Here is a 26,070-nt window from a genome sequence, read left to right as displayed (position 1 = left end):
AGCCTGGGCGACAGAGCAAGACTCTGTTTAAAAAAAAAAAAAAATGTGGAGGGGGATGGCAGTGGCATGTGAATGCCCTTAATGCCACTAAACTGTGCAGTTAAAAACAATGAAAATGTAAAATTTTATGTTACGTGTATTTTGCCACAATTTTTAAAAGAGTGGATTTGGGAAGAGGTTACAATCAGTGGGCAATGCTGTGATAAAGCTTGAGGGGAATAAAAGCCAGCTGTACAACCAGGTGACAAAAAAACACAGCAAAGTTACCCACGCAGAGGTGAGAAGGTGCGGTGGGTGGGGTGCCGTGGGTGGCTTTATTATTATTATTATAGTTTTTCTGTTTTTCCCCAAATTTTTATACGAAGTGCATGCTACCATTATACTTATTTTTAAAACCAAGAAAGATTTCATATTTTCACACAATCTTTCACTTCTGCCCTTAAATGCTGCTGATGACTAATAATTGTAATTGAAGACCTGACCCCACCTCCCCAGAGCTCCCACTGAGCCTGCTGGAGGTTCAGAGAGATTTCACACTTGCTTCATTCACTCCATGCAACCATCCTGGAGGGAGCCTGTTTGTATTTAAGGGACCCAGCGGCCTGGCCTGACTCAAATGCCACCTCCCCCGGGAAGCCCTCCTTTGTCTTGCCATCAGAAGACAAGCACGCCCTTGGTACTTTAGCAGGGATTCTGCTCCATCCTCACTGCCAGGCCTCGGCCAGGCTCGGGGTACACTGTTGGGAGGGAAAGGCCACCGTCCCTGCCCTCCTGCTTCCGGACTCGTGGCTGAAATAGACATGATGAAGGAGTCCCAGGGGAAAGACGTTCATGAGTGGGGAGGAGGCTCAGAGGAGAAGCACGGGTGGCTCCTTCAGAGATCTGAGAAGCCCTTTCTAGGAGTGGGAGGAGAGGTATGTTCTCAGGAGAAAAGCAGGTAGAGCGTTTCCAGGAGAGGGAACAGCACATGCCAAGGCCCAGGGACACAGGGAAGCAGGGCATGTGGGAGGGGACTCAACCATGTGAGGTGGGGTCAGGTGGCCTTCAGGAACAAGACATCAGACAGACCTCTTTGCCAGCCCCAAGAGCAGCCCCATACCTTGCCACGATCTCCGGCTGGCGAGACAGCTCCATCACCGTGAACGCCAAGTGGTTGGCAGAAGTCTCGTGACCTGCGGGGAGGACAGTGGTTGCTCCATGTAGGGCCATGGGATGGAGGAGACAGTGTGTCTGCCTCTGTCCCAGCCAGTGCTGGCCAGTATATGGCATTTGCCCCCAGGCATCTGGCTCTGAAAGCCCCTTCCTTGAACCATCCTCTGGGTCTCCCTTGGCCTGGAGAGGTGCTCACCTCCCTTTTAGAGAAGAAAAAGTGGAGGTGGAGAGGAATGGGTCTCTGGTCACACAGCAGGGAGAGTGGGGAGGGACACAATCCAAAGTCCGTGAGCCCAAGGCCTCCCCTTCCCATGCTGCAGGGTGCACACAAAAGCCCCCCATGACCCTGAGGTTCTATGAAGGGCTGGGGGATGTTTCGGGAGGCTGATGTTGGGTTCTGGCAGGGTCTGGCCAAGGTGATGGAGTCAACCCCTCCAAGTTGGCCCAGGAGGGAATGGACTGAGTGGCCTGAGTTTACTCTAAAGGTATAGGGGCTTACGGGTGGCAATCACGGCGCAGCCAAGGGGCTTGAGAGGCCTGCCTGAATGCAGGAGAAGGGCTTGCAGCTTACAAAAAGTCAGGTGGGAAGCGGGGCCCAGTTCCTAGGGTGTGGGGGTGGACCAGTCACACAGCCAGCGGAGACCTCAGCCGGGGAGCGGGATGGGAGAGCAGAGCAGCCCTGGCCCCGGCTCTGCATCTCGCGCTGTGACTATAGCAGGGCACTTCCCTCCTAGGCCTCAGTTTCCTCACAGGCAAAGGGAAAGACAGACGCAACACCCCCTGCCCTTGACCAGTCCCCCACAGCATCTGGACGAAGGGCTCAGGGCTAGGCTGGAGGGATGAGAGAGGATTAATAAACCCTTTGGAAAGCTGGATGGAAGCCTGGAGAGCTCCTCAAGGCCCCCATTTTACAGATGAGGAGACTGAGGCTAGGTCGTCCAGGAGCCTTATCCAGGACCTGGGTTCCCGGCTGCAGGAATGAGGACCAGCCATAGCTTCTGCAAGTTCTTCCTATCCATTGCAGGGAATGGCACCCTGTAGCCTTGCTTTAACGCTGGCCCCTTCTAATCTCATGGGGTATCTGCAAGTTCTGCTCCCATCTAAAGGGCCTTCCTCCATGCTGTTCACCTGCAGACCTCTTCGTCCATCAATACTTGTCTCTCTGTCCACCTCTGCCATTAGACTAGGAGCTGTCCCTCATCTTGTTCACCTCCATCTTCCCAGTGCCTAGTGTCAACCCTTTATTCATGTATTTCTTTTCTTTTCTTTTTTTTTTTTTGGAGACAGAGTTTTGCTCTCGTTGCCCAGGTTGGAGTGCAATGGCACAACTCAGCTTACTGCAACTTCTGCCTCCTGGGTTCAAGTGATTCTCCTACCTCAGCTTCCCCCATAGCTAGGATTACAGGCGTGTGCCACCACACCCTGCTAATTTTTTGTATTTTTAGTAGAGACGGGGTTTCTCCATGTTGGTCAGGCTGATCTCAAACTCCTGACCTCAGGTGATCCACCTGCCTCGGCTTCCCAAAGTGCTGGGATTACTGGCATAAGCCACTGTGCCCAGCCTGTTCGTGTATTTCATTCAATCAGTGTTCATGGAACCTACTGCACTGGGCCCTGGGAGAACAGAGGTTAGCAAAACAGCCCGAACCTTCACTCATCAGGCACACTCGTCAAGTGTGGTGGGAAACAGACCTCACTCAATTACCACAAATAAATAAACAGCTTAACACTATGAGATGGGTATGGGGCAGGAGCTCCAGGCCTGCGGCCAGCTTCTAGCTGAGGGCTGAGGAGGAGGAGACATGTGAGGGCTCACTGATGGGTGAAGAGTTTTCCAGGTGAAGGACCATGGTCAGGAAATATCTGATTGAGCAAATGAATGAAGCTGCTTAGCATCTCTTTTTGTGCCAGTCTAAAGCAGGCCTCCCACAAATTCTGAGTGAGGGGATGCCTGCATTCATTCACACAGCCAAGCTCTCTGGAGCTGAAAGGATAGCTTCACGCATTCCCACAACTGACAGCTGCATTACCAGGTCAGAGTCCCCCACTACAGCAAGAGAGGGGGCTTCTGCTCCCTTCAGACCAGCCCCCTAGTCCTGCAGTTAGCTCTGCTCAGATAGCCCAAAGAATCCCTCCGAGTTGGGTTTGAGGGATCTATGGTCCCCAGCATTTCTGCAGAGCTCTGGGCCCTTGGTCACCACTAAAGCTACAAACCAGCAATGAAGAAGGTGACGAAGTTGTCCAGCAGCCCCTCATCGTCCTGGGCCCCCTCTTCAGCTGAAAGACAAGGAGAGTCTCAGTACCCAGCAAATCTTTGCTCCCTTTCCCCACGATTCATAAAAGAATCAACTGTGTTTCTCCTCTTAAGCCAGAGTCAACAGTGATGAATCACCTGGGGGTCATCCCAGCCCACCCTGTCCTGCCCAGCCTGCAGAGGGGGGCCTCCAACCTTTGAGAATCTGTGTGAGGATGTCGGCAGGCACCTCCTCGCCCCTCTTCAGGGCCTCCCGGCGGCGCTGGACCCAGTCCCTGCCCACCTGGCGCAGGAAGCGAATGCTCTCCCGGACCTCCCGGAGCTGCTTCCTCTTCCCTGGCAGGAACTAAACGAGAGTTTCAGCTCCAGATGGACAAGTGAACATGCATGTTCCCTCTCCCGTCTCCCTCACCACCGTGAAAGGACTTTAGCGGCACTGACAAGCCAGGAAGTGGGAAGAATGAGAAATTCCAGAAAAAAATGAAGCAGTCTGGGAGATCGGATCAAGATGGCAGACAGAGTCCAGGCCTCAGCCTCCCTTTCCTGCACCAGATCCCTAGCAGTGGTGGGTGGGATGGCTTAAAACGTTCATGTAGCCCTGCAAAGTGAAAAGGGACCGCTGATGGGTGGAGGCAGCTAGGCTTGCATGAAGGAGGAAATCCCAACCAGAGGGAAGTACAGTGCAATCAACTGTCAAAAGGATGGGGTGGCATGGGGGACAGGCGCCAGAGCCGAAGTCCCAGAGACGGGAGGGGCCGAGATGAACTCAGCTATCACCTTTCCCGTTTCTGCCTTCTTCATGCCTGGAACAAGGGGGTGATAGCTGCAGCTGTGGCAGCCATCTTTGAAAAAATCTATATATTTTAATTGATACATAATCATACACACATATGGGGTACATGTGATATTTTGATACATGAATACAATGTGCAATGATCAAATCGGCATATTGAGGATGTTCATCACCTCAAACATTTATCATTTGGGTTGGAAACATTTCAGATCTTCTCCCTGTTTTTGAAATATGCAATACCTTGCTGTTAACTAGTCACCCACTGTGCTACTGACGCTAAAACTCATTCCTTCTATATAACTGTATGTTTGTATCCATCAGCCAACTTCTCTTCATCCCCCACGCACCCTTCCCGGCCTCTAGTCACTATCATTCTACTCTCTACCTCGTGAGATCAACTTTTTTAGCTCCCATGTATGTGTGAGAACAGGCAATATTTGTCTTTCTGGTCTTGCCTTATTTCACTTAACACAGTGACCTCCAGTTCCATCCAGTCTGCTGCAAATGTCAGGATTTCATTCTTTCTTATGGGCAAATAGCATTCCATGTGAATACACACCAAATTTTCTTTTCGGGGTTTCACTCTTGTTGCCCAGGCTGGAGTGCAGTGGCACGATCTCAGCTCACTGCAACCTCCGCTTCCCTGGTTCAAATGATTGTCCTGCTTCAGCCTCCCGAGTGGCTGAGATTACAGGTGCCCGCCACCATGCCTGGCTAATGTTTTGTATTTTTGGTAGAGATGAGGTTTCACCATGTTGGCCAGGCTGGTCTTGAACTCCTGACCTCAGGTATCCACCTGCCTTGACCTCCCAACTTCCTGGGATTACAGGTGTGAGCCACTGTGCCAGCTGCACCACATTTTCTTTATTAATTTGTCTGTTGATGGACACGTCAGTTGATTCTCTATCTTGGCATTGTGCAGCTGTCCCTTTGATATACTGATTTCTTTTTCTTTGGAAAGAAATCCAAGTAGTGGGATTGTAGTGTCTTTGGTAGTTCTCTCTTTAGTTGAAGAAACCTCCACACTGTGTTCCATAACGGCTACACAAGTTTGCATTCCTGCCAGCAATGTATAGGAGTTCCATTTCTCTCTATCCTCACCAGCATTTTTTATTTTTTGTCTTTTTGGTAATAGCCATTCTAACTGGGGTAAGATGACATCTCACTGTGGTTTTGATTTGCATTTATCTGATGATTAGTGATGCTGAACATATTTTCATGTACCTCTTGGCCATTTGTCTTTTGAAAACTGTCTATTCAGATCCTTTGCCAACTTTTTAATGGGATTATTTGATTTTTTGCTGTTGAGTTGTTTGTGTTCCTTGTCAGATGAGTGGTTTGCAAATATTTTTTCCCATTTAACAAGTTGTCTCTTTATTCTATTGATAGTTTCCTTTGCTGTGCAGAACGTTTTTAGTTTAATATAGTCACATTTATCTTTTTTTTTTTTTTTTGAGATGGAGTCTCACACTGTTGCCCATGCTGGAGTGCAGTGGCGCTATCTCGGCTCACTGCAACCTCTGACTCCTGGGCTCAAGTGATTCTCCTGCCTCTTCCTCCCTAGTAGTTGGGACTACAGGCACCCACCACCATGCCTGGTTAATTTTTGTATTTTTAGTAGAGACAGGGTTTTGCCATGTTGGCTAGGCTGGTCTCAACCTCCTGACCTCAAGTGATCCACTCGCCTTGGCCTCCCAAAGTGCTGGGATTGCAGACGTGACCCACTGTGCCTGGCCACATTTGTCTATTTTTGTTGTTGCTGTTGCCTATGTTTTTGAAGTCTTAGCCATAAAACGTTTGTTCATACCAATGTCCTGGAGCATTTCCCCTACATTTTCTTCTAGTGTTTTCATAGATTCAGGTCTTATGTTTAAGTCCTAGTGTGGTGCCTCCAGCTTCGTTCTTTTTGCTCAGAGTTGTTTTGCCCATTTGGGCCCTTTTTGTGGTTTCAAGCAGATTTTAGCATTGTTTTTCTATTTCTGTGAAGAATGTCATTGGTATTTTGATAAAGATTGCATATGAGAATGGGATTTTTTATTTGTCTGTGTCTTCTTCAGTTTCTTTCATCAGTGTTTTATAGTTTTTATAGTTTTCCTTAATTAAGTCTTTCACCTCCTTGGTTAAATTTATTTTTAGGTATTATATTTTCATATGTAGTGATTGTAAATGGAATTGCATTATTGGTTTCTTCTCCCATTAGCTCATTATTGGTGTACAGAATTGCCACTGATTTTTTTACCCTACAACTTTGCTGAATTCATTTATCAGTTCTAAGAGTTTTTTGGTGGAGCCTTTAGGAATTTCTAAATATAAGATCATGTCTTCTGCAAAGAGGGACAGTTTGACTTCTTTTCCAATCTGGATGCCTTTTATTTCTTTCTCTTGCCTGACTGATCTGGCTAGCACTTCTGTTCATACTACTATGTTAAATAAGAGTGATGAAAGTGGGCATCCTTATCTTGTTCCAGCTCTTAAAGGAAAGACTTTTAGCTTTTCTACACTAAATATAATGCTATCTGTGGGTGTATCATATATGACCTTTATCATGTTGAACTATATTCCTTCTACGCATAATTTGTTGTTTTTAATCATGAAGGGCGTTACATTTTATTGAATGTTTTTTCTGCATCTATTGAAATGATCATGTTTTTCGTCCTTCATCCTGTTAATATGATGTATCACATTTCTTGACTTGCATAGGTTGAAGCATTTGCATTCCTGGGATAAATCCTACTTAATCATGGTGAATCACCTTTGTGATGTGTTGTTGGATTAGGTTTGCTCGCTAGTATTTTGTTGAAGATTTTTGCATCTATGTTCATCAGGGAAGTTGGCGTGTAGTTTTCTTTTTCATTGTATCCTTGTCTGTTTGTGGTACCAGGGTAGTGCTGGCTTCATAGAATAAGTTAGGAAGAATTCCCTCTTCCATTTTTTTGGGAATAGTTTGAGAAGAATTGGTGTTCTTCTTCATAGGTTTGGTAGAATTCGGCAGTAAAGACATCTGGTCATGGGCTTTTCTTTGTTGGAAGACTTTTTATTAGTATTTCAATCTCGTTACTTACCATTGGTCTGATCAGGTTTTCTGTGTCTTCCTTGTTCAATCTTGGGAGGTTGCATGTGTCCAGGAATTCCATTTCTTCTAAGTCTTTCGATTGTTAGTGTATAGTTGTTCATAAAAATCTGTAGCAATCCTATATATTTCTGTGGCATCCATTGTAATGTCTCCTTTTTAGTTTCTGCTTTTAGTTATATGGGTCTTTTTTTTTTTTTCTTGTTTAGTCTATATATTGGTTTATTGATTTTTGTCTTTTCCCAAAATCGACCTTTCACTTCATTAACTCTTTGTACTTTTATAGTCTCTACTTCATTTAATTCCGCCCTGATATTATTTACTTCCTTCTACTAATTCTTGCTTTGATATGTTCTTGCTTTTCTAATTCCTTGAGATAGATCGTTTGCTTGTTTATTTGAAATCTTCCTACTTTTGATGTGTTTCCTGTTATAAGCAACGCTTTTAGCACTGCTTTTGCTGTATCCCATAGGTTTTGATATGTTGTGTTCCCCTTTTCACTTGTTTCAAGAAATTTTTTTATTTCCTTCTTAATTTCTTCATTGACCTAATGGTCATTCAGGAGTATGTTGTTGAGTTTTCATGTATTTGTACAATTTCCAAAGTTTCTCTTGTTATTGATTTCTAGTTTTATTTCATTGTGGTCTGCAAAGATACTTGACATTATTTCAATTTCTTAAAATTTGTTGAAATTTGTTTTGTGGCCTAACATTTGACCTACCCTGGAGAATCTTTAATGTGCTAATGAGAAGAAATCCAATGTTTATGTGCTGATTTTCTGTCTAGATCATCTATCCAACAGTAAGAGTGGGGTGTTGAAGGCCTCAGCTGTCATTGCATTAGAATCTAACTTTTCCTTTAGATCTTCGCTGTATATCTCTGGTTGCTCTGGTATTGGGTGCAAATATATTTAGAAGTATTCTATCTTCTTGCAGAATTGATTCCTTTATCATTATATAATGATCTTGTCTCTTTTTACAGTTGTAGACTTAAATTCTGTTTTATTTGTTACAATTAAAGCTACTCCTGTTAGCTTTGGTTTCTGTGTGGAATATCTATTTCCATTCTTTTACTTTCAGTCTATATGTGTCTTTACAGGTGAAGTAAGTTTTTTTGTAGGCAGCATATAGTTGGGTAATTTTTTTATCCACTCAGCCAATCTATATCTTTCAAGTGGGGGAATTTTCTATAGATGCATCTGTAGTGTCGGGTCAGTAGGGTGCTTTGGCTCTGATCAGGGACTCGTACAGTAGTACAGTTTCCGTATAAGTTCTTCAGCTGTAATCAGTGTCAGAGGTATCTCCAAGTTTCTCAGTGGCTCAGACTGTCATTGTCAGTGGAGACCAAGCTGAGGCTTTGCTGAGGATGGAGATGCCAGCCAGGCCAGTCCTTGAGCACCACTGGTAGCAACAGTGGGTAGGATGGGCCTATACTCAGCCCCTTGGATGGTATCTGTGGCATCCAGCAGTAGCAGGAGGGATGGGCCTGTCCTCAGATGTCCCCAGGATTGCACACAGGCACTACCTACATTAGGCAGGGCAGGCCAGTCCCCAGGTCTCCAGATGGCATGCTTGGGTGCAGGCAACAGTGGATAGTGGGCTGGGCAGGCTTGTCCTCAGGCCCCTGGATGGTGTACATATGTGCCAGTGGTGGTAGGAAAAGAGGATCAATCTCCTGAATCCCCAGTGGTGTGCACGGGTACCACAGGGGGCAGGCAAGTCAGGTCCATTCCCAGGCCCTCAAATGATGTCAGCAAGTGGGGCAGGCCTCTCCTCAGGCCTTCTCAATGGCAGGCTCTGGTGGCAGAGTCATGGTAGACCATTCCTCAGGCCCCTAGATGACACACGTGGGTGCTGGCAGTGGGTGGGGATGTCTGGTCCTGGACAGTGTGTGCAGGTGGTGGTGGCTGCAGCAGGTGGGGCAGATCAGTTCCCAGGCCCCATGTGGGCACAGGCAGTGGCAGGCAGGGTGTACCTTTTGCAGCAGCCATCTTATGACAATGAGGTAATGTGCTGAGATGGTGGAATAGAAAGGCAGAAGCATCCAGAAACCCTGACACTATGGAGCCAACATAGTCATCCTAGGTTGCCTGCTTTGGGGATCATTTCACATGAGAGAAAGATTAACTCCTAATTTACTTTAAGCCAATTTGGTTTTAAGCCTTTGCTTTAGGCAACGCATGCAAATCCTGATTCAGAAGTCACTTCAGACATACGGGTACTCAAAACCCATTCTGAAAAAAAATCACTGAAGGAGGCGCTTCAGCAAACAAAGACAACAGCTCTGGTGGCTCGTCACCAGAGGGGTGCTGAGGCAGTACCTTCGCCAGGGTGTTGCGGGACGCGGTGATGCCCTCCAACATCAGTTTCACTGCCCGGGACAGAGGCTTCTGGGCACCCAGCAGCATACTGGTCTCCATCCCAAAAGCTGCCTGGGGGAGAGAGAGGGCAAGGTCATCCCTGGGGGACAGAAGGGCAGCAGATCCAGGGCAAAGCCTGGCATCATTCTGCTAGACACCTGGGCCCTGGGTTAGGGGTTTATATGCATCATATCATCAGCTGCTTACGATGACCCATGATAATTTGATCCCCATGGGATGCTGTGAGGATGAAGGAGCTCATAGTAGCTCCTCCACAAGCTTGGCTTTCTTCCTTGACAAGATGTATTTCCCCTGAAATGCAACCTTCCTTAAGTGTTCATTCTATACTAGCTCCACAGTGAAATGAATGAATAGCAACCATGATCAAGGAATAGCAATGTGATAAAGAGGAATCCAGTCACTGTCCCCACACTGCAGTTGCCTGACCTGCCTTTATGTGGGGTTTGGGGTTACTGGGGCCACTGCTGAGTCTACTGGGGTGAAAAGCCAAGTCATACCCTATAGGGGGTACAGAGAGAAGGCAGCCTTTGGGCTGAGAGTCAGGCAGACCTGAGATCAGGGCTTGCTTCTGCCACTGACCAGCTACAGGCCAGGCCCTACACCTGTTCATTGCTAGAGAATGAGTTAGTAGCCCCAATCTCACACTATGTTCCTTTAATTACTCAAGGAGACAGAATGTATGCAGAATATATGAAGCACAGAGAAGGAGTTGAGTTGCTGGTATGTCAGAGGAGCAGGAGGGGGGGGAAGAGAGAAGGAAAGAGAAGAGGGAGAGAAGAGGACCCTCTACCCCATGTGGCCCTCCTGGCCCCCATGCCCGACTGTCACCCATCACCTTGGCCAGGATGTCCATGGCGGTGTAGGTCAGCATGTCCTGCATGGACACTGGGGTCTGCCCATCTGCCTTGGCTTCTAGAATCTCCACCAGCTGCTCAGCCTTCTCGTTGAATGTTTCCATTAAGCTAACCAAGGAGCTGGAGAAACAGCACAGGCATCAACAGCCCCTGGCCAGCCCCATATGGTGGACTGCCATGCGCCCTCCCTCTCCACAGAGAGGATACTGTCAGAGTGAAGGTGGGTGTCCCTCCCAGCCTTTCTGGCCTCCCCCTGAGACCCAGATTGCAGGTTGGAGTTGTAGTAACGGAACTAAGCAGGGTTTCACCATTCTCCACTCAGGATGGATGCTGTTCCTTGTTCTTGTCTTAGCAGTTCCACAGGTCCTCTGTTGGTCACTGTGGCCCCTCAGCCCTGACCTCAAAGGGACATGACAGTGTAGAAACTATGGGCCCCCTGGAGTCCATGAGGGGCCTCCGCGGTTCCCCTCCTGCCCTCTGCTCACATTGCCTGCTCTCCTTACCTGCCCCGCCCTGGGCACCAGTGGCAGCATTTTGTTTTCCCACTTCACTGCCTGTCCTTGGGCAATCATGGTGTGCAACTCTATGTGGAAATGAGTCCTCAGATACCGTTTGCACCCCAGAGCTCCCAACCCACAGGGCTCCCTCCCAGACACAGAGCTTAGAAAGCGATATGGAGGAATGCACTCCAAACTCACAAAATGGCAACCCCAAGGGAGCTGGAAGGAGGGGCTGCCACTTTGTACATTACATGTTTCTGAATTTTTGCTAAGAGAAAGTGTGCTTTTATAAATAAAAGAAATATTAATCTTCTCTCTCTCTCTCTCTGTCTCTCTCTCTCTGTCTCTCTCTCTCTCTCTCTCTCTCTCTCTCTGGAGACGGAGTCTTGCTCTGTTGTGCATGCTGGAGTGTAGTGGTACAATCTTGGCCCACTACAACCTCCGCCTCCCAGGTTCAAGCAATTCTCCTGCCTCAACCTCCCAAGTAGCTGAGATTACAGGCATGTGCCAGCATGCCTGGCTAATTTTTGTATTTTTAGTAGAGATGGGGTTTCACCATGTTGGCCAGGCTGGTCTCGAACTCCTGACCTCATGATCTGTCCACCTCATCCTCCCAAAGTGCTGGGATTACAGGCGTGAGCCACTGTACCTGGCCCTAGAAGTGTTAATCTGAGTAAAGAGTACATGGGTATTCTTTGGCCTATTCTTATTCTTGAAATGTATCTGAAAATTTGAAATTATTTTCAAATTGAAGGTTTCTAAAAAGAAAAAATGGGGCCAGGACCAGCGGCTCATGGCTATAATCCCAACATTTCAAAAAGCGAGAGCAGGAGGATTGCTTGTGGCCAGGAGTTTTAGACCAGCCTGGACAACACAGCAAGACCCCGTCTCTACAAAAAAATAAAAATAAAAAATAGTTGGGCATGGTGGCCACTCCTGTAGCCCCAGCTACTAGGGAGGCTGAGGCATGAGGATCACTTGAGCCCAGGGGACAAAGTTAGAGTAAGCTGTGGTCACATCCCTGCACTCCAGTCTGGGTAAAAGAGCAAGACTCTGTCTCTAAAAATGAGAGAGATAGAGAATGGGAGAAGAGAAACTAAAAGAGTAACCAGCTCTTCATTCCACATCTAGCCCATGCACAGGCCTGGCAACAGGCGAACCTGGGGCTCTCCACTCCGATATGGTCACTTGGCAACATAAAACACTTTGAAGCATGCTGTTGCTCTTGGGGGGATGAAAATCTTCACCTGAACTTAAGAGTTGGAGTCCGCTTCTTGCTGACCTCCACCTCTAATGTTGCCTACCTGTTCCAAGAGCCTTTTAGCTCCTCCAAATACAATGCTCCTGCCCACCATGGGGCTGGTGCACACACATCCCCTCTCCCAGAGCACTCACCCACACCCCAACAACCATCACTTCCCGAAAGCCTCCCTTCTCCAGATGGACACTCAAAGGGCACTTCCTCGGGGCAATAACTAATTCTTAAGCCCCAGGTAGGTGCAATATATGCGCCCACAGCACCCTTGACTTTTTCTCATAATGCTCCCATGGTTGGCAAGTATATATTTATTTGCAAGATTATTTGTAGTTGTCTTTTTAAAAAAAAAAAAAAATCACATTTAAGTTGATTCTCCAGATAGCGGGAGGCCGGTTATCACGCAAACACTGAATCTCTTGAAGCTATTGTAGAAACAAAACTGGGCTACAGTGTCAGGTCAACAATAAAATCCTGACTCACTTGGTAGACTCAGACCAAGGTCTTCCTGTAAAACCAAAATCTAGAAAAGTGGAAACTAGCAATTTATTCTCACAATTTTATTAAAAGTACAAAATGATATTCTGTGTGGGTAATGGTTGGAGAGGAAACTTATCAGTGGTTCCTGTTTTCTGCATTAGGATTCACCAAGGCTCAAGAAACTTCCATAATCACATAAATCATCTTCTAAAGTTTCTTTCCTGAAGCCTTGTAAATTTGGCATTTAGGATAAAATAGTCATCTCTAAGATGACACCTGATTGTGAGATTGAAAAAATAAAAATGCCTGGTGATGGCTGCATAGAAATGTGAATGAATTTAATACCACTGAACTGCACACCTAAAAATGGTTAAGTTAATGTATACTACATGTATAAAACGTTAAAAAATAAAAACTTCTGTGAAAGCACTTCATAAACTATCAAACACTGTTCAAACATGAGGTTCTACATGCTGGAGATGCTTCATCAAGGCAATGACATGGTTATGTCATGATCACGTGGGCCATGATCTGGTTAGAACTGATTTCTCCTATAACCTCAAAGCTTCCTGAAGTTTGCTTGCTGGCCTTTGTAACTCCGGCTCTCAGCACAAGAAGTATTTCTTAAATAAATGTCTCTTTCCAGTCTATTCCTTCCCATTTTCACTTCTGACAACTTTCCAGTAAGACTGAGACTATTCCAATTCATTGATTCACTTACGGATTCATTCACTCTATGGGGATTCCTGGAGGGCTTGTGGGGTGCCTGGTGCTGGGCGCAGGAGTCAGGGACAGGGTGCGTCTTCTGCCTTCAGGGATCCATGGTCTAGCGAGGGAGGTGGATATGAATGGAAGCACTGCACTGGGTGTGACAGGTGCCTTGATGGAGGCGTGAACTCAGCCTCAGTAGGTGACATCTTAGCTGGGTATCAAAGGAGGAACAGGATTTCCCCAGAGGTTCACATTGAGACAGTGGGAACAGCAGAGTTGCCAGAGAGAGCAAAGTGGTTTCCAGAAAGGTTGGGGAGAGGCGATGCAAAGGTTGGGGGGAGGGGGAGGGGCAGACTGAAGGTGAATGGGGTCTGATCTTCATCTCTCAGATGATAGGAAGCCATTGAAGCCTTCAGAACAGGGGAGTGGCATGGTCATATCTGAGTTTTAGCAAGATCTGTCCTGAGTGGTGAGTGGATACATTGGAGGAGGGAGACAGGAGGAGGGTAGGCCAATTAGGAGGCTATAGCAAGAGTTCTGAAAAGGATTTTTATACAGTCCTCCACAGATTACATAGTCAAGAGTAGCTTCACAGTGGAGAAGCCTGGAAGGCACCACTTGAACCACTGAGGAAACTTAACATGGCCAGCAGTGGGACAAACTGGTAGCATGTACCTCCTGATTCAATGCCCCAAGGAGGATACAGCATCACTCTGTAGCATTACCACCAGAGGCACAGCATCAGTCTCACAGTGCAGAGACAGCTGACAAATTCACACTGAAGGACCAGCTACGAAACTGGCCTGTCATCTTACAAAATGTTAAGGTAAAGAAAGTCAAAGAAAGACTGAGAACTGTTCTAGAATAAAAGGGGATGAAACGACAGGGCCATTAAATGAAACACATGAACATGGATTACATTTTAGACAAAGAAAATAAAACAGCTACAACTGCACAAATGACAAATTCTGAATATGAACTGTAAATTGGTTAACAGTGCTCGAGTAATATTATTAATATTCTCATTTTGATAAACTATAGTTAAGTAGTCATTGCTCTTAGGAAATACACAAGGGAGTATTTAAAGGTGGGGAGCACAATGTCTCTAACTTACTCTTAAATGGTTTTTTAAAATGTGCACTATGTAAAAAATATAAATACATGTATATACATGCAGAGAGAATGATAAATATGCTTACGTATATACTCATGAAGAGATGAACTGATAAAGCAAATGGTGATTTAAACAATAAACAATAAGTGGATCTGGGTAAAAGATATACAAGAGTTCCTTACACTGTCCTGGCAGTTCTTTCCATAAATTCACAATTATACCAAAGTTAAAGATTACCTTCTCTACAATGTTAAAATAGAGTTACCATATGACTCAGAAATTCCACTAGGTAAATACCCAAGAGAAATGAAAACATACGTCCAAACAAACACTTGCACAAAAATGCTCTTAGCAGCATTTTTCATAATAGCCAAAGAGTGGAAACAACCCAAATGCTTATTAACTAATGAATAGATAAAGAATAGATGGTATAACCATAAAATGGAATATTATTTGGCAATAAAAAAGGAACGAGGCACTAATACAGACAGCACCACAGATGAGCCTCAGAAACATGATGCTACTGAAAGAAGCCAGGCTTCTTTCTTTTATATGAAATGTGTAGAATGCAAAAGTCCATAGACACAGAAAGTAACTTAGGAGCTGCCAGTGGATAGGGGAATTGGGAAGAAATGGGAGTGACTGCTTTTTTTTTTTTTTGAGATGGAGTCTCGCTCTGTTGCCCAAGCTGTAGTACAGTGGTGCGATCTCAGCTCACTGCCACCTCCACCTCCCGGGTTCAAGTGATCCTCCTACCTCAGCCTCCTGAGTAGCTGGGATTACAGGCACATGCCACCACACCCAGCTAGTTTGTGCATTTTTAGTAGAGATGGAGTTTTGCCATCTTGGCCAGGCTGGTCATGAACTCCTGACCTCAGGTGATCTGCCCGCCTCAGCCTCCCAAAGTGCTGGGATTACAAGCATGAGTCACTGTGCCCGGCCAAATGACTGCTTTTGAGGGTGATGAAACTGTTAATGTACTGTGTTGATGGTGATAGAATTCTATGACTATACCAACACCACTGAATTGTACACTCTAAATGGGCAAGTTGTATGGTATGTGAATTATGCCTCCATAAAAGTTATTTAAAAAGTAAAATACAGTCGTGCGTTCAGTCTGAGAAACGTGTCATTAGGCAATGTCTTCATTGTGTAAACAGCATAGAGTATACTGACACAAACCTAGATGGTACAGCCTACTACACACCTAAGCCATATGGGCTAGCCTACTGCGGCTAAGCTATACACCTGTGCAGCAGGTTGCTGCAACACAATGGTATTTGTATATGTAAGCACAGAAAGTTACAGCAAAAATACACTACAAAAGATTTTTTAAATGGTACATCTGTACAGGGCACTTACCGTGAATGGAGCTCGCAGGCTGGACGTTGCTCTGGGTGCCAGTGAGTGAGTGGTGAATGGGAAGGCCTAGGACATTACTGCACACTACTGTAGACTTACAGAAACTAGACTCAGGCTACACTGAGTTCAAAATGCTTTTCTTTCTTCAATAATAAATTAACCTTGCCTACTATAACTTTCTCACTTTATAAACTTCTCAATTTTTTCATATTTTTGACTCTCTTCTAGTAACACTTAGCTTAAAACACACACTATTCAACTGTACCAAAATATGATTTTCTTTGTATCCTTATTCTATAAGCTTTTTCATTAATTTCTTTTTACTTATAAAAATTTTTTGTTAACTAAGACACAAACACACACAAGCCTAGTCCTTCACGGGGTTGGGATCATCAACATCACCGCCTTCCACCTCCACGTCTTCTCCTGGAAGGTCTTCAGGAGCAATAACAGGCATGGAGCTGCCACCTCCTATGATAACAATGCTTTCCTCTGGATGCCTCCTGAAGGACCTGCCTGAGGCTACTATACAGCAAACTTTTTAAAAAAATGTAAGTAGGTCGGGCACAGTGACTCATGCCTGTCATCCCAGCAGTTTGGGAGGCTGAGGCGGGCAGATCACGAGGTCAGGAGTTTGAGACTAGCCCTGGCCAAATGGTGAAAGCCCATCTCTACTAAAAATACAAAAATGAGCCTGGTGTGGTGGCAGGCGCCTGTAATCCCAGCTACTTGGGAGGCTGAGGCAGGAGAACTGCTTGAACCTGGGACCTGGAGGTTAAAGTGAGCCGAAAGTGTGCCACTGCACTCCAGCCTGGGAGACAGAGGAAGACCCTGTCTCAAAAAAAAATAATACATATACATATATATAGAAGGAACCCACTCTAAAACAACGGTTAAAAGTGTAGTAAATATGGCCCAGTGCAGTGGCTCTTGCCTGTAATCTCAGCACTTTGGGAGGCTGAGGTGGGTCAGGAGTTTGAGATCAGCCTGACCAATAAGGTGATACCCTGTCTCTACTAAAAATACAAAAATTAGCCGGGTGCGGGGGTGGGCACCTGTAATCCCAGCTACTCAAGCGGCTGAGGCAGGAGAATCGCTTGAACCCAGGAGGCAGAGGTCTGAGATCGTGCCAGGCACTCTAGCCTGGGTGACAGAGCAAGACTCCACCTCAAAAAAAAAATGTATAGTAAATACGTAACTCAGTAACACTGTCGGTTATTATCATTATCAACGCATGTACTGCCCATAATCACATCTGGTAGACTTTGGCGTGACCAGCAGTGCGGCAGGTTTGTTTACACCAGCACCGCCACAAACCTGTGAGTAACGATTGCACTGCGACATTACCATGGCTACAGGATCACCAGGCAATAGTCCTTTTCCGCTCCATTATAATCTTACGGGACCACTGTCACATATGTGTTCCGTCATTGACTAAAACATCTTTGTACAAACCACGACTATATCACCAAAACAGAAAAACTAAAATTAATAAAAGAAGAAGCACTGACAAGGAGTGATGAGGTCTGATGGGGGGAGCTCTTGGAGGACAGGAACCCCCATGCTTCTGGCCATCATGGACACTCAGCCTTGATGTTCCCAAACTGTGTGGGGGCCTCACTCATCCTCATGTCCCACTGGGCCGGCCTGTCTCTCTCTCTTTCTCTCTCTCTCTCAACTACTAACACCCTATCTTTCCCCTTTTCCATCTTTCCCTTCACGTGGGTGAGGCCCCCTCAGTTGGACACTTCCCTCCCCAAGGCCCACCTACGCTTTGGCAGCCCCCACTGCCTCTGACCACACAGGAGACACAGAGCCTCTGACCACACTCACCTCCGGCTGAAGGCCAGGTCTATGACTCTCCGCTGCTTGTGCCAACGCTCGTAGTCGCATTCGGACACCAAGCCTTGGCCAAAGAGTCTGCAGGAGACACATTTGATGCAGGAAGGAGGGTGGCGGGGGGAGGAGAGTGGCTGCTGGATGGGCTTAGGGTCACATTCTGGGATGATGAAATGGTTTTGGAGCTAGGCGGTGGCGATGGCAGTGCCACATTGTGAATGTACTGAATTCCACTAGACTGGACCCTCTCCGTTGGGGATAATGGTGAGTGTTACGTGAGTTTTACCAGAATTTTTAAAATAACTTAAAAAGGAACGTGATGATCATGTTACCTAACCTCATGACCCCCATATTTCCCGCCGTCTAGAGGTTGAGGGAGAAGGATGAAAGTGATAGTGACAAGAGTGGGGACACAGTTTACAGGGCGCTCATCACATGCCTGGCAGCCAGGGCCTCAATACTACACCCCACATTCTGGACCACACCGGCCCTCGCTCACAGCGGGGCTCCCCGGGCCTCCCACCTGGGCCTTCCTCCACCTCCTTACCTCTCACCAAACACAGTCTGGAGTGCACGGTACATCTTGGAGTCCTTGTTGTACTTGGTTGACATCAGGAACTTCTAAATATCCCCAAAAAACCAACATAAACTCATGCACCCATGAGTAGCTGCAAAATGCTCCTCTGAGACATGCCCCAAATAATCGCCATTGGCTGAGTGCCAGCCATGGTGTGCCCACTTCCCATGCATGATCCCACACAATCCTCCCTATCTTCACATAATACCGGCCGTGTGGGGATGGAAAGTGGAGCACAGAGGGGTGAAGTGATTTTCCTACGGACACACAGTAGGAGAGTGTGAGGAGGGCTTGCTCACTCCAGTGTCACACTTGGAACCCACACCATATCACCTTCCAAAGCAGCAAGACAGGAGAAGGCAAATGCTGCTCTGAAACCAGAGTGAGAAGAGAAGAAGCCCTTCTGGGAGAGGAAGGGCTTCTGGGACACAGGAGGGGACACTTGGCATGAATTCAGTATTGCTAGCATGCCTTCGACCCGGGCAGTCAAGGAAGACTCCCTGGAGGAAAGATCAACTTACCTCACCAAGAGCTGGATGGCAACAATAGTAACATTAGCCAACAGCTCTTGAGGCAGGATTGCCCAGTGGTTAACAGCATGGGCTGTGTAGTCAGCCAGCTTCAATTTGGATCTGGGCTCAGCATCTCTGCTGCACCACGTACTAACTCTGGGACCCTGGATGAGTTACCTTCTCTGCCCGTTTCCTCATCTTAGATGGATATAAGAAGAGTTCTTGCCCAGCAGGTTTGCTGTAAAGAGTGTCAGTTCTACATGAGAAGTGTTAAGAATGGTGCCCAGCATATAGCACATAATAAATGCCAGGTGCACAGCTGTACCCTGCAGTTCACTCAATGCCCAGTCAACCCAAAGTGCTAGGATTACAGCGTGAGCTACTGTGCCTGGCCACGGGTGTTGTTTTTAATGTTCATCTTACATACAGATGGAGAAAATGAGGTTTAAAACTGGTCCAAGGTTACACACGTAGTAAATGGTAGACACAGGATTTGAATCCAGGCAATTTGCTGTGGCGAGAGGAGAGAGAAGGCTGTGATCCAGGCCAAGGGAGCGCGGGTCCCCTGGCACATTTGGGCAGAGGTGCATGAGTGGGAAGGGGCTGCAGAGGTTGCGGGGCCCAGACCCCAGACGCCTGCCCCCTGGGCTACTGCTTTATGCTGTGGGTGCTGGGAAGCAGCAAGAGGATGCCACAGCTGCCAGTTAAGCTGGTTGCTGCTAGCTTCTCTGAGATGAGCTCCTCGGGGTCTAATATCAATGTTTCAGCTGAAAGGAAGCCCCAGAATTAGCTAACTTTGTGTTATAAACCAGATTTATACCCCAAACACTGTCATTTGTAACCCAAGCTCTGTCCCACCAAGAGGAAGACCACAACAGTAAACGCCCACCTTACAGGCCCCTCTCAAATGCCCTAGACTCATCTGAGGGCTAAGCAAGCCATTCTTAGACTGAACTGAAGATCCCTACCATTGAGGCACAGCAGCTGCCATCAAGATCTGACCAGGTGACCCTCACAGCCAGGCACTCCCGTGGTCTGCTGTCCCAGAGGCTGGGGATTCTGTGATGGCCTGGTGACATAAACTGTGGGATGTGAGGGGTACACAGGGAACCCCCAGTACCTTACTGCTTCCTCTGGTCACACACAAACTGATGGCATGCTTCTACCCAGGAAGGAGAAACTGCTAAGGACTTGCCCTTGTGCCATAAACAACCAGAAAACTTAGGAAATGTATCAAATGTCTGCTTTCAGACACTGAACAACAGGCAGGGCAGGATCGTGAATGTCAAGGAAAGAGGAGAAAAACGTGAGACCTATGACCTAGGATTACCCAGCTTTCTACCCAGAGGCAATTCCAGGACAGCAGCACAAAGAAAAGAGACCTAAATGTAGTCCAACAGCCATGCCAAGTTGAATAGACAGAGATCAGAGTCCAGGCAGGCCAAAGGAGGCCAGAATTAGTAGGACAAAGTACCAGGGGAAGCTATTCATAGAAAGAGCTCCTGTGCAGAAATCTGCATGGGGCCCCTTGAGTCTTCGGATGTATACCAATCTATGCAAACGTAGGGTGGAACTTCAGAAGACTGGCAAAAACAACTTCGGAGAAAAGGAGAATTAACTGAACAATTCTCGGAGCTTACACAGAACCAATAATGATTCAAGTTTCTACTACCCAGAATAGACAAACCTCAGATACAAGACCTTCAGTAGAGGCTCCAGAATGGTCACTACTTAGCAGTGGGGCTAAACTAGCTCTCAAGTAGAAGTCTACTCTAGACCCACCCTTATAAAAGCCTTAAAGCAAGCCTAGAAAGGATCAAACTGATCTGTAAGTAATTTTATCATCTCTCAGAATGAAGTCAAACAATCTTTAAAGGAATATAACAAAATCTAGTGCCCCAAAATGTAAAATTCACAATGTCCAGCATCCAATAAAAAATTATTAGACATGCCACAAAGCAAAATATTATGACCCATACCTAGGCCCAGATAATGGAATGACAGAACTAGCAGACAAGAACCATAAAACATCTATTACAAATATGATGATGGAACCCACATATCTAAGAAATTCAAAGGATCCCAAATATAATTAACACAAAGAAAAGTACACCAAATAAAGCCCACCAAGGCAGAGCATAATCAATGGCTGACATCAGTGATAAAGAGAAAAATCTTAACAGTAGACATAGATGAAGTGGTATAATATTATTTAACGGCAGATTAATATAAATAAAACATGATGTTATAAACCCTAAGATAACCACTAAGAGAGAAAGAAAGGGAACCAACAAGATAATGGTGGTTAGCTGGGCCTGGTTGTAGTCCCAGGAGGCTGAGGTGGGAGGATTGCTTGAGCCTAGGAGATTGAGGCTGTGGTGAGCTATGAAACTTGGGCAACAGTGTGAGATCCTATCTCAGTCAATCAATAAGACAACAGTACAGAAAAAAAAAAAGAAAAATAAAGAAATAAAATAAAAATAAAAAGAACAGTAGAGATGAAACAGAATACTAAAACATACCTAATCCAAAAGAAGGCTGGAAAGGAGGAAAGGAAACAAAGAACAGATGGGACAAATAGAAAACAAATAGTAACATGGTAGATTTAAACACAGCCATATCAATAATTACAGTAAATGTAAACGGCCTAAAAACTCTAATTAGAGGCAGAGATTGTCAGACTGTATAAAACAGCAAGAATCAACTGTGTGCTGTGTATAAGAAACCCACTTTAAATATAAAAATGCAGATAGGTTAAAAGTAATATAATAGAAAAAGATAAACCATGTAACACTAGGCATAAGAGAGCTGGAATGGAGGCTGGGCACAGTAGCTCATGCCTGCAATCCCAGCACTTTGAAAGGCTGAGGTGGGCATATCACTTGAGGTCAGGAGTTCAAGACCAGACTGGCCAACATGGTGAAACCCTATCTCTACTAAAAATAGAAAAATCAGCTGGTGGTAGGTGCCTGTAATCCCAGCTACTTGGGAGGCTAAGGCAGAAGAATTGCTTGAACCTGGGAGGTGGAGGTTGCAGTGAGCCAAGCTTTCGCCATTGCACCCCAGCCTGGGCAACAAGAGTGAAACTCTGTCTCAAAAAGAAAAAGAAAAAGAAAGAAAGCTAGAATGGCTTAAAGTAGACAAAATATGTTTGGGGTAAAGAATGTTATTAAGAACAAAGGTTAACATTTCTAAGGATAAAAGAGTCAATTCATCATAAAGACATATCCATCCCAAATGTGTACACACCTGATAATAAAACTTCAAAACTAATAGAACTGAAAGTAGAAATAGATAAATCTATGATTATGAAGGCTTCAACAGTCCTCGCCCTGCAATTGCTAGAGCAAATAGATAGAAAATTAGGAAGGATTTAAAAGATGTGAATAACACCATTGACCAATTTGACCTAATCAACATTCCTAAAACACTTCGTACGACAATAACACAATATACACACTCTTCTTAAGTGTTTGTTAACATTCACTTTAATGAACCAGATGCTGGGCCATAAAACCAATTTCAATTAATTTAAAAGGACTGAAATCATGATGATGAGTATTCTCTGTGACTTTACAGAATTAAATTAAAAACCGATGACAGAAAAATATCTAGAATATTCCCTAACATTTAAAAATTGGGCTGGGCATGGTGGCCCATGCCTGTAATCCCAGCACGTTGGGAGGCCAAAGCAGGCAGATCACAAGATCAGGAGTTCGAGACCAGCCTGGCCAACATGGTGAAACCCTACTAAAAATACAACAAATTAGCCGGGTGTGGTGGTGCACCATGCCTGTAATCCCAGTTACTCAGGAGGCTGAGGCAGGAGAATCACTCAAACCCAGGAGGCGAAGGTTGCAGTGAGCAAAGATCACACCATTGCACTCCAGCCTGGGCAACAGAGGAAGACTCCATCTCAAAAAACAAAAAACATATATCCAAATAATCCATGGTTTAAAGGAGAAATCACAAAGGAAGTTAGAAAATACTTTGAACTGAATGAAAATAAAACATATCAAAATCTGTGGTAAACTTGTGCTAAAGCAGTATGCTTAGAAGGAAATGTATAGCTCTAAATGCTTACACTAGAACAGAAAAATGTTTAAAATCAATTGTCTAAACTCCTTCCTAAATATCAGAACAAGAACAAATTAAACTCAAAGTGAATATAGAAAGGAAATAAGAAAGAGGAGAAATCAGGCCAGGCTTGGTGGCTCACGCCTATAATCCCAGCACTTTGGGAGCCTTAGCTGGGCAGATCACCACGTCAGGAGTTTGAGAACAGCCTGAAAAACATGGTGAAACCCCATCTCTACTAAAAATAAAAAAATTAGCCAGGCATGGTGACGCACACCTGTAATCCCAGCTACCCAGAAGGCTGAGGCAGGAGAATTGCTTCAACTTGGGAGGTGGAGGTTGCAGTGAGCTGAGATTTCACCACGGCACTCCAGCCTGGGGGACAGAGTGAGACTCCAACACACAAAAAAAAGGAGAAATTGGCCAGGCGTGGTGGATCACCCCCGTAATTTCAGCACTTTGGGAAGCTGAGGCACGCACAGATCACTTGAAGCCAGGAGTTCAAGACCAGCCTGGCCAACATAGTGAAACCCCATCTCTACTAAAAATATAAAAATTAGCCAGGCGTAGTGGTGGGCACCTGTAATACCAGTTATTCGGGAGGTTGAGGCAGGAGAATCACTTGAACCTGGGAGGCGGAGGTTGCAGTGAGCCAATATTGCACCACTGCACTCCAGCCTGGACAACAGAGCAAGACTTCATCTCCAACAAAGAAAAAAAAAGAAAGCGAAAGAAGAAATTAACGAAATAGAAGACAGACAGACAATGAAGAAAACCAATAAAACCAAAAGCTGGTTCTTTGGAAAGATAAATAAAATTGATAAACCTTTTAGTGAACTGATCAAGAAAAACAAAACAAATTACTACCTCAGGAATGAGAGAGGAAACATCACAGATCCTACAGACATTTAAAAAACATAAGGAAGTCTTATGAACAACTTATGCCAATAATTTAAGCAATTTAGGTGAAGTGAACAAATCTCTTGAAATACATGAATTATCAAACTCAAAAAAACAGAAAAGCCGAATGCCATATGTCAACTAGAGAAGGAAATCCTGAAATACACTACAACATGAATTAACTTTGAAAACATTATGCTAAGTGAAATAAACCAGCTGCAAAAGGACAAATACCATATGATTCCACCTGTATGAAGCACATAAAGTAGTCCAATTTAAGAGACAGAAAGTAGAATAGTGGTTTCCAGGGTCTGGGGAGAGGGAAATGGGGAGTTATTGTTTGATGGATACAGAGTTTCAGTTTGGGAAGATGAAAAAGTTCTGGAATAGATGATGGTGATAGATGCACAACAATGTGAATGTCTTTAATGCTGCTGAACTCTACACCTAAAAATGGTTAAAATTGTGAATTTTATCAAAATTTAAAATATACAATAAAAAAAAAATTAGATTTATAACTTAAAAAGAAATAAAAATGTCCCTCAAAGAAAACTCCAGGTCCACATGAATTCACTGGTGAATTCTATCAAATATTAAAAGAAGAAATAACATCACTCCCATACAAATTTTTTACAGAAAATAAAGGAGGAAATTACCACTTCCCAACTTAGCCTATAAGGTCAGTATTAACCTGATATCAAAACCAGTCAAAGACATTTCAGGAACCAAATAAATAGAGAAACAAAAACTCTTAACAAAATATTACCAAATTGAATTTAACAATATATTAAAAAGATAATATATCATGACCAGGAATGCAAGGTTGGTTTAACATTTGAATATGAATCAATATAATTCACTATATCAACATATATCTTTAAACTTCTTTTCTCATGAAGCGTCACAAAAGTCTTCTTGCATGGTTTTTGGTAGCATGCTTTAACAAGTCTTAAACTGTGTCTATGTCTGAAATTAAACTTTTTATGAAAAAATGTTTTTAACATTCTGCTAGAGATTCCTGATTATTCATTCAACCTGTCTCCTGGTCTTGACCCTAAGTTGTATTTTATCCCTTTCAGAGTCACCACAGCCATCCTCCATTCAAAGAATTGCCCCACACATCTGCTGCACACTCATGGTAAGAAATAAATGTATCATTTTTATTGAGCAATTGCTGTGTGCCAGGCAGGAGCTAGATGCTCATTTATATTACTTTAGTTCTATTCTTACAACCACCTTGTAAAAGAGGCATCACCCCTATTTCACAGATGAGGAAACTTGGGCCCAGAATGATTAAGCAACCTGTCCAAGGTCCTACAGCCAGTTGGTAGCAGAGCCCAGAGTTCAGCCCAGTTCTGCCAACCCCCTAGCAGATGCCCATTCTTAGAACTTTCAAGGCAGACATGACAGACAATGCCACCTGCCTTGTTTCCTCTTTTATATTTGGAGATTGAGCCTTACTCTGTACCTAGGCTGGAATGCCATGACATAATCTCAGTTCACTGCAACTTCTGCCTCCCAGATTCAAGCGACTCAGCCTCCCAAGTAGCTGGGACTACAGGCACGTGCCACCACGCCTGGCTAATTTTTGTATTTTTAGTGGAGACGAGGTTTCACCATGTTGGCCAGGCTTGTCTCGAACTCCTGATCTCAGGTGATCCACTCATCTTGGCCTCCCGAGCAAGGTGTTGGGATTACAGGCGTAAGCCACTGTGCCTGGCCGTCCCCCACCTTTTTTTTTTTTTTGAGATGCAGTTTCACTCTTGTCGCCCAGGCTGGTGCCATCTCTGCTCACTGCAACTCCACCTCCCAGGTTCAAGTGATTCTCCTGCCTCAGCCTCCCAAGTAGCTGGGATTACAGGCGCCTTCCACCATGCCCAACTAATTTTTGTATTTTTAGTAGAGACGGGTTTTCACTATGTTGGCCGAGGAACTAATAAGAGTCCCTACTCCTATAAGTCAGTAATTGTGAAGTGTATAGAAAAGTACATAGAAAGCACTGTTTAAGGATGTTTTGACATTTATTTGTTACATAAACTGATGAATTTTTAATTCCCATCAAAGCCTTGGAGATAGGGTTATAATTCCCATCTCACAGATGAAGGAACTGAGGCAGAGAGAGGCAAACTAAACGTGTGTGCACCAGTTGGGCAAAATTTCCCACCCAAATGGGGACAGCAAGGTTCCCATCTATTCTCCACATCAAACAGCAAGGCTTGCAGGAGCCCCCAAGCAGTAGG

At 45.0% G+C, this 26,070-nt stretch overlaps 1 protein-coding gene across 2 annotated transcripts in view; it reads right to left on the bottom strand.

Annotated features, from left to right (window-relative positions):
* Positions 1-26,070, bottom strand: part of CYP46A1 (cytochrome P450 family 46 subfamily A member 1) — a 41,386-nt gene that overhangs the window by 7,855 nt on the left and 7,461 nt on the right. For both annotated transcript variants that reach the window (XM_035261442.3, XM_035261443.3), the window contains exons 4-10: positions 18,312-18,385; positions 17,759-17,845; positions 10,485-10,623; positions 9,590-9,700; positions 3,602-3,752; positions 3,367-3,429; positions 1,100-1,172 (exon numbers count right to left, since the gene is read on the bottom strand). In XM_035261442.3, the coding sequence (XP_035117333.1) occupies positions 1,100-1,172; positions 3,367-3,429; positions 3,602-3,752; positions 9,590-9,700; positions 10,485-10,623; positions 17,759-17,845; positions 18,312-18,385 (698 nt within the window). The remainder of the gene's footprint in view (positions 1-1,099; positions 1,173-3,366; positions 3,430-3,601; positions 3,753-9,589; positions 9,701-10,484; positions 10,624-17,758; positions 17,846-18,311; positions 18,386-26,070) is intronic.

Source organism: Callithrix jacchus, chromosome 8, assembly GCF_049354715.1.
Source record: "Callithrix jacchus isolate 240 chromosome 8, calJac240_pri, whole genome shotgun sequence".
In the NCBI taxonomy this organism is placed as follows: Eukaryota; Metazoa; Chordata; class Mammalia; order Primates; family Cebidae; genus Callithrix; species Callithrix jacchus.
The sequence above is the reverse complement of the archived record's forward strand: the minus strand, read 5'-3'. Positions and strand labels throughout refer to the sequence as shown.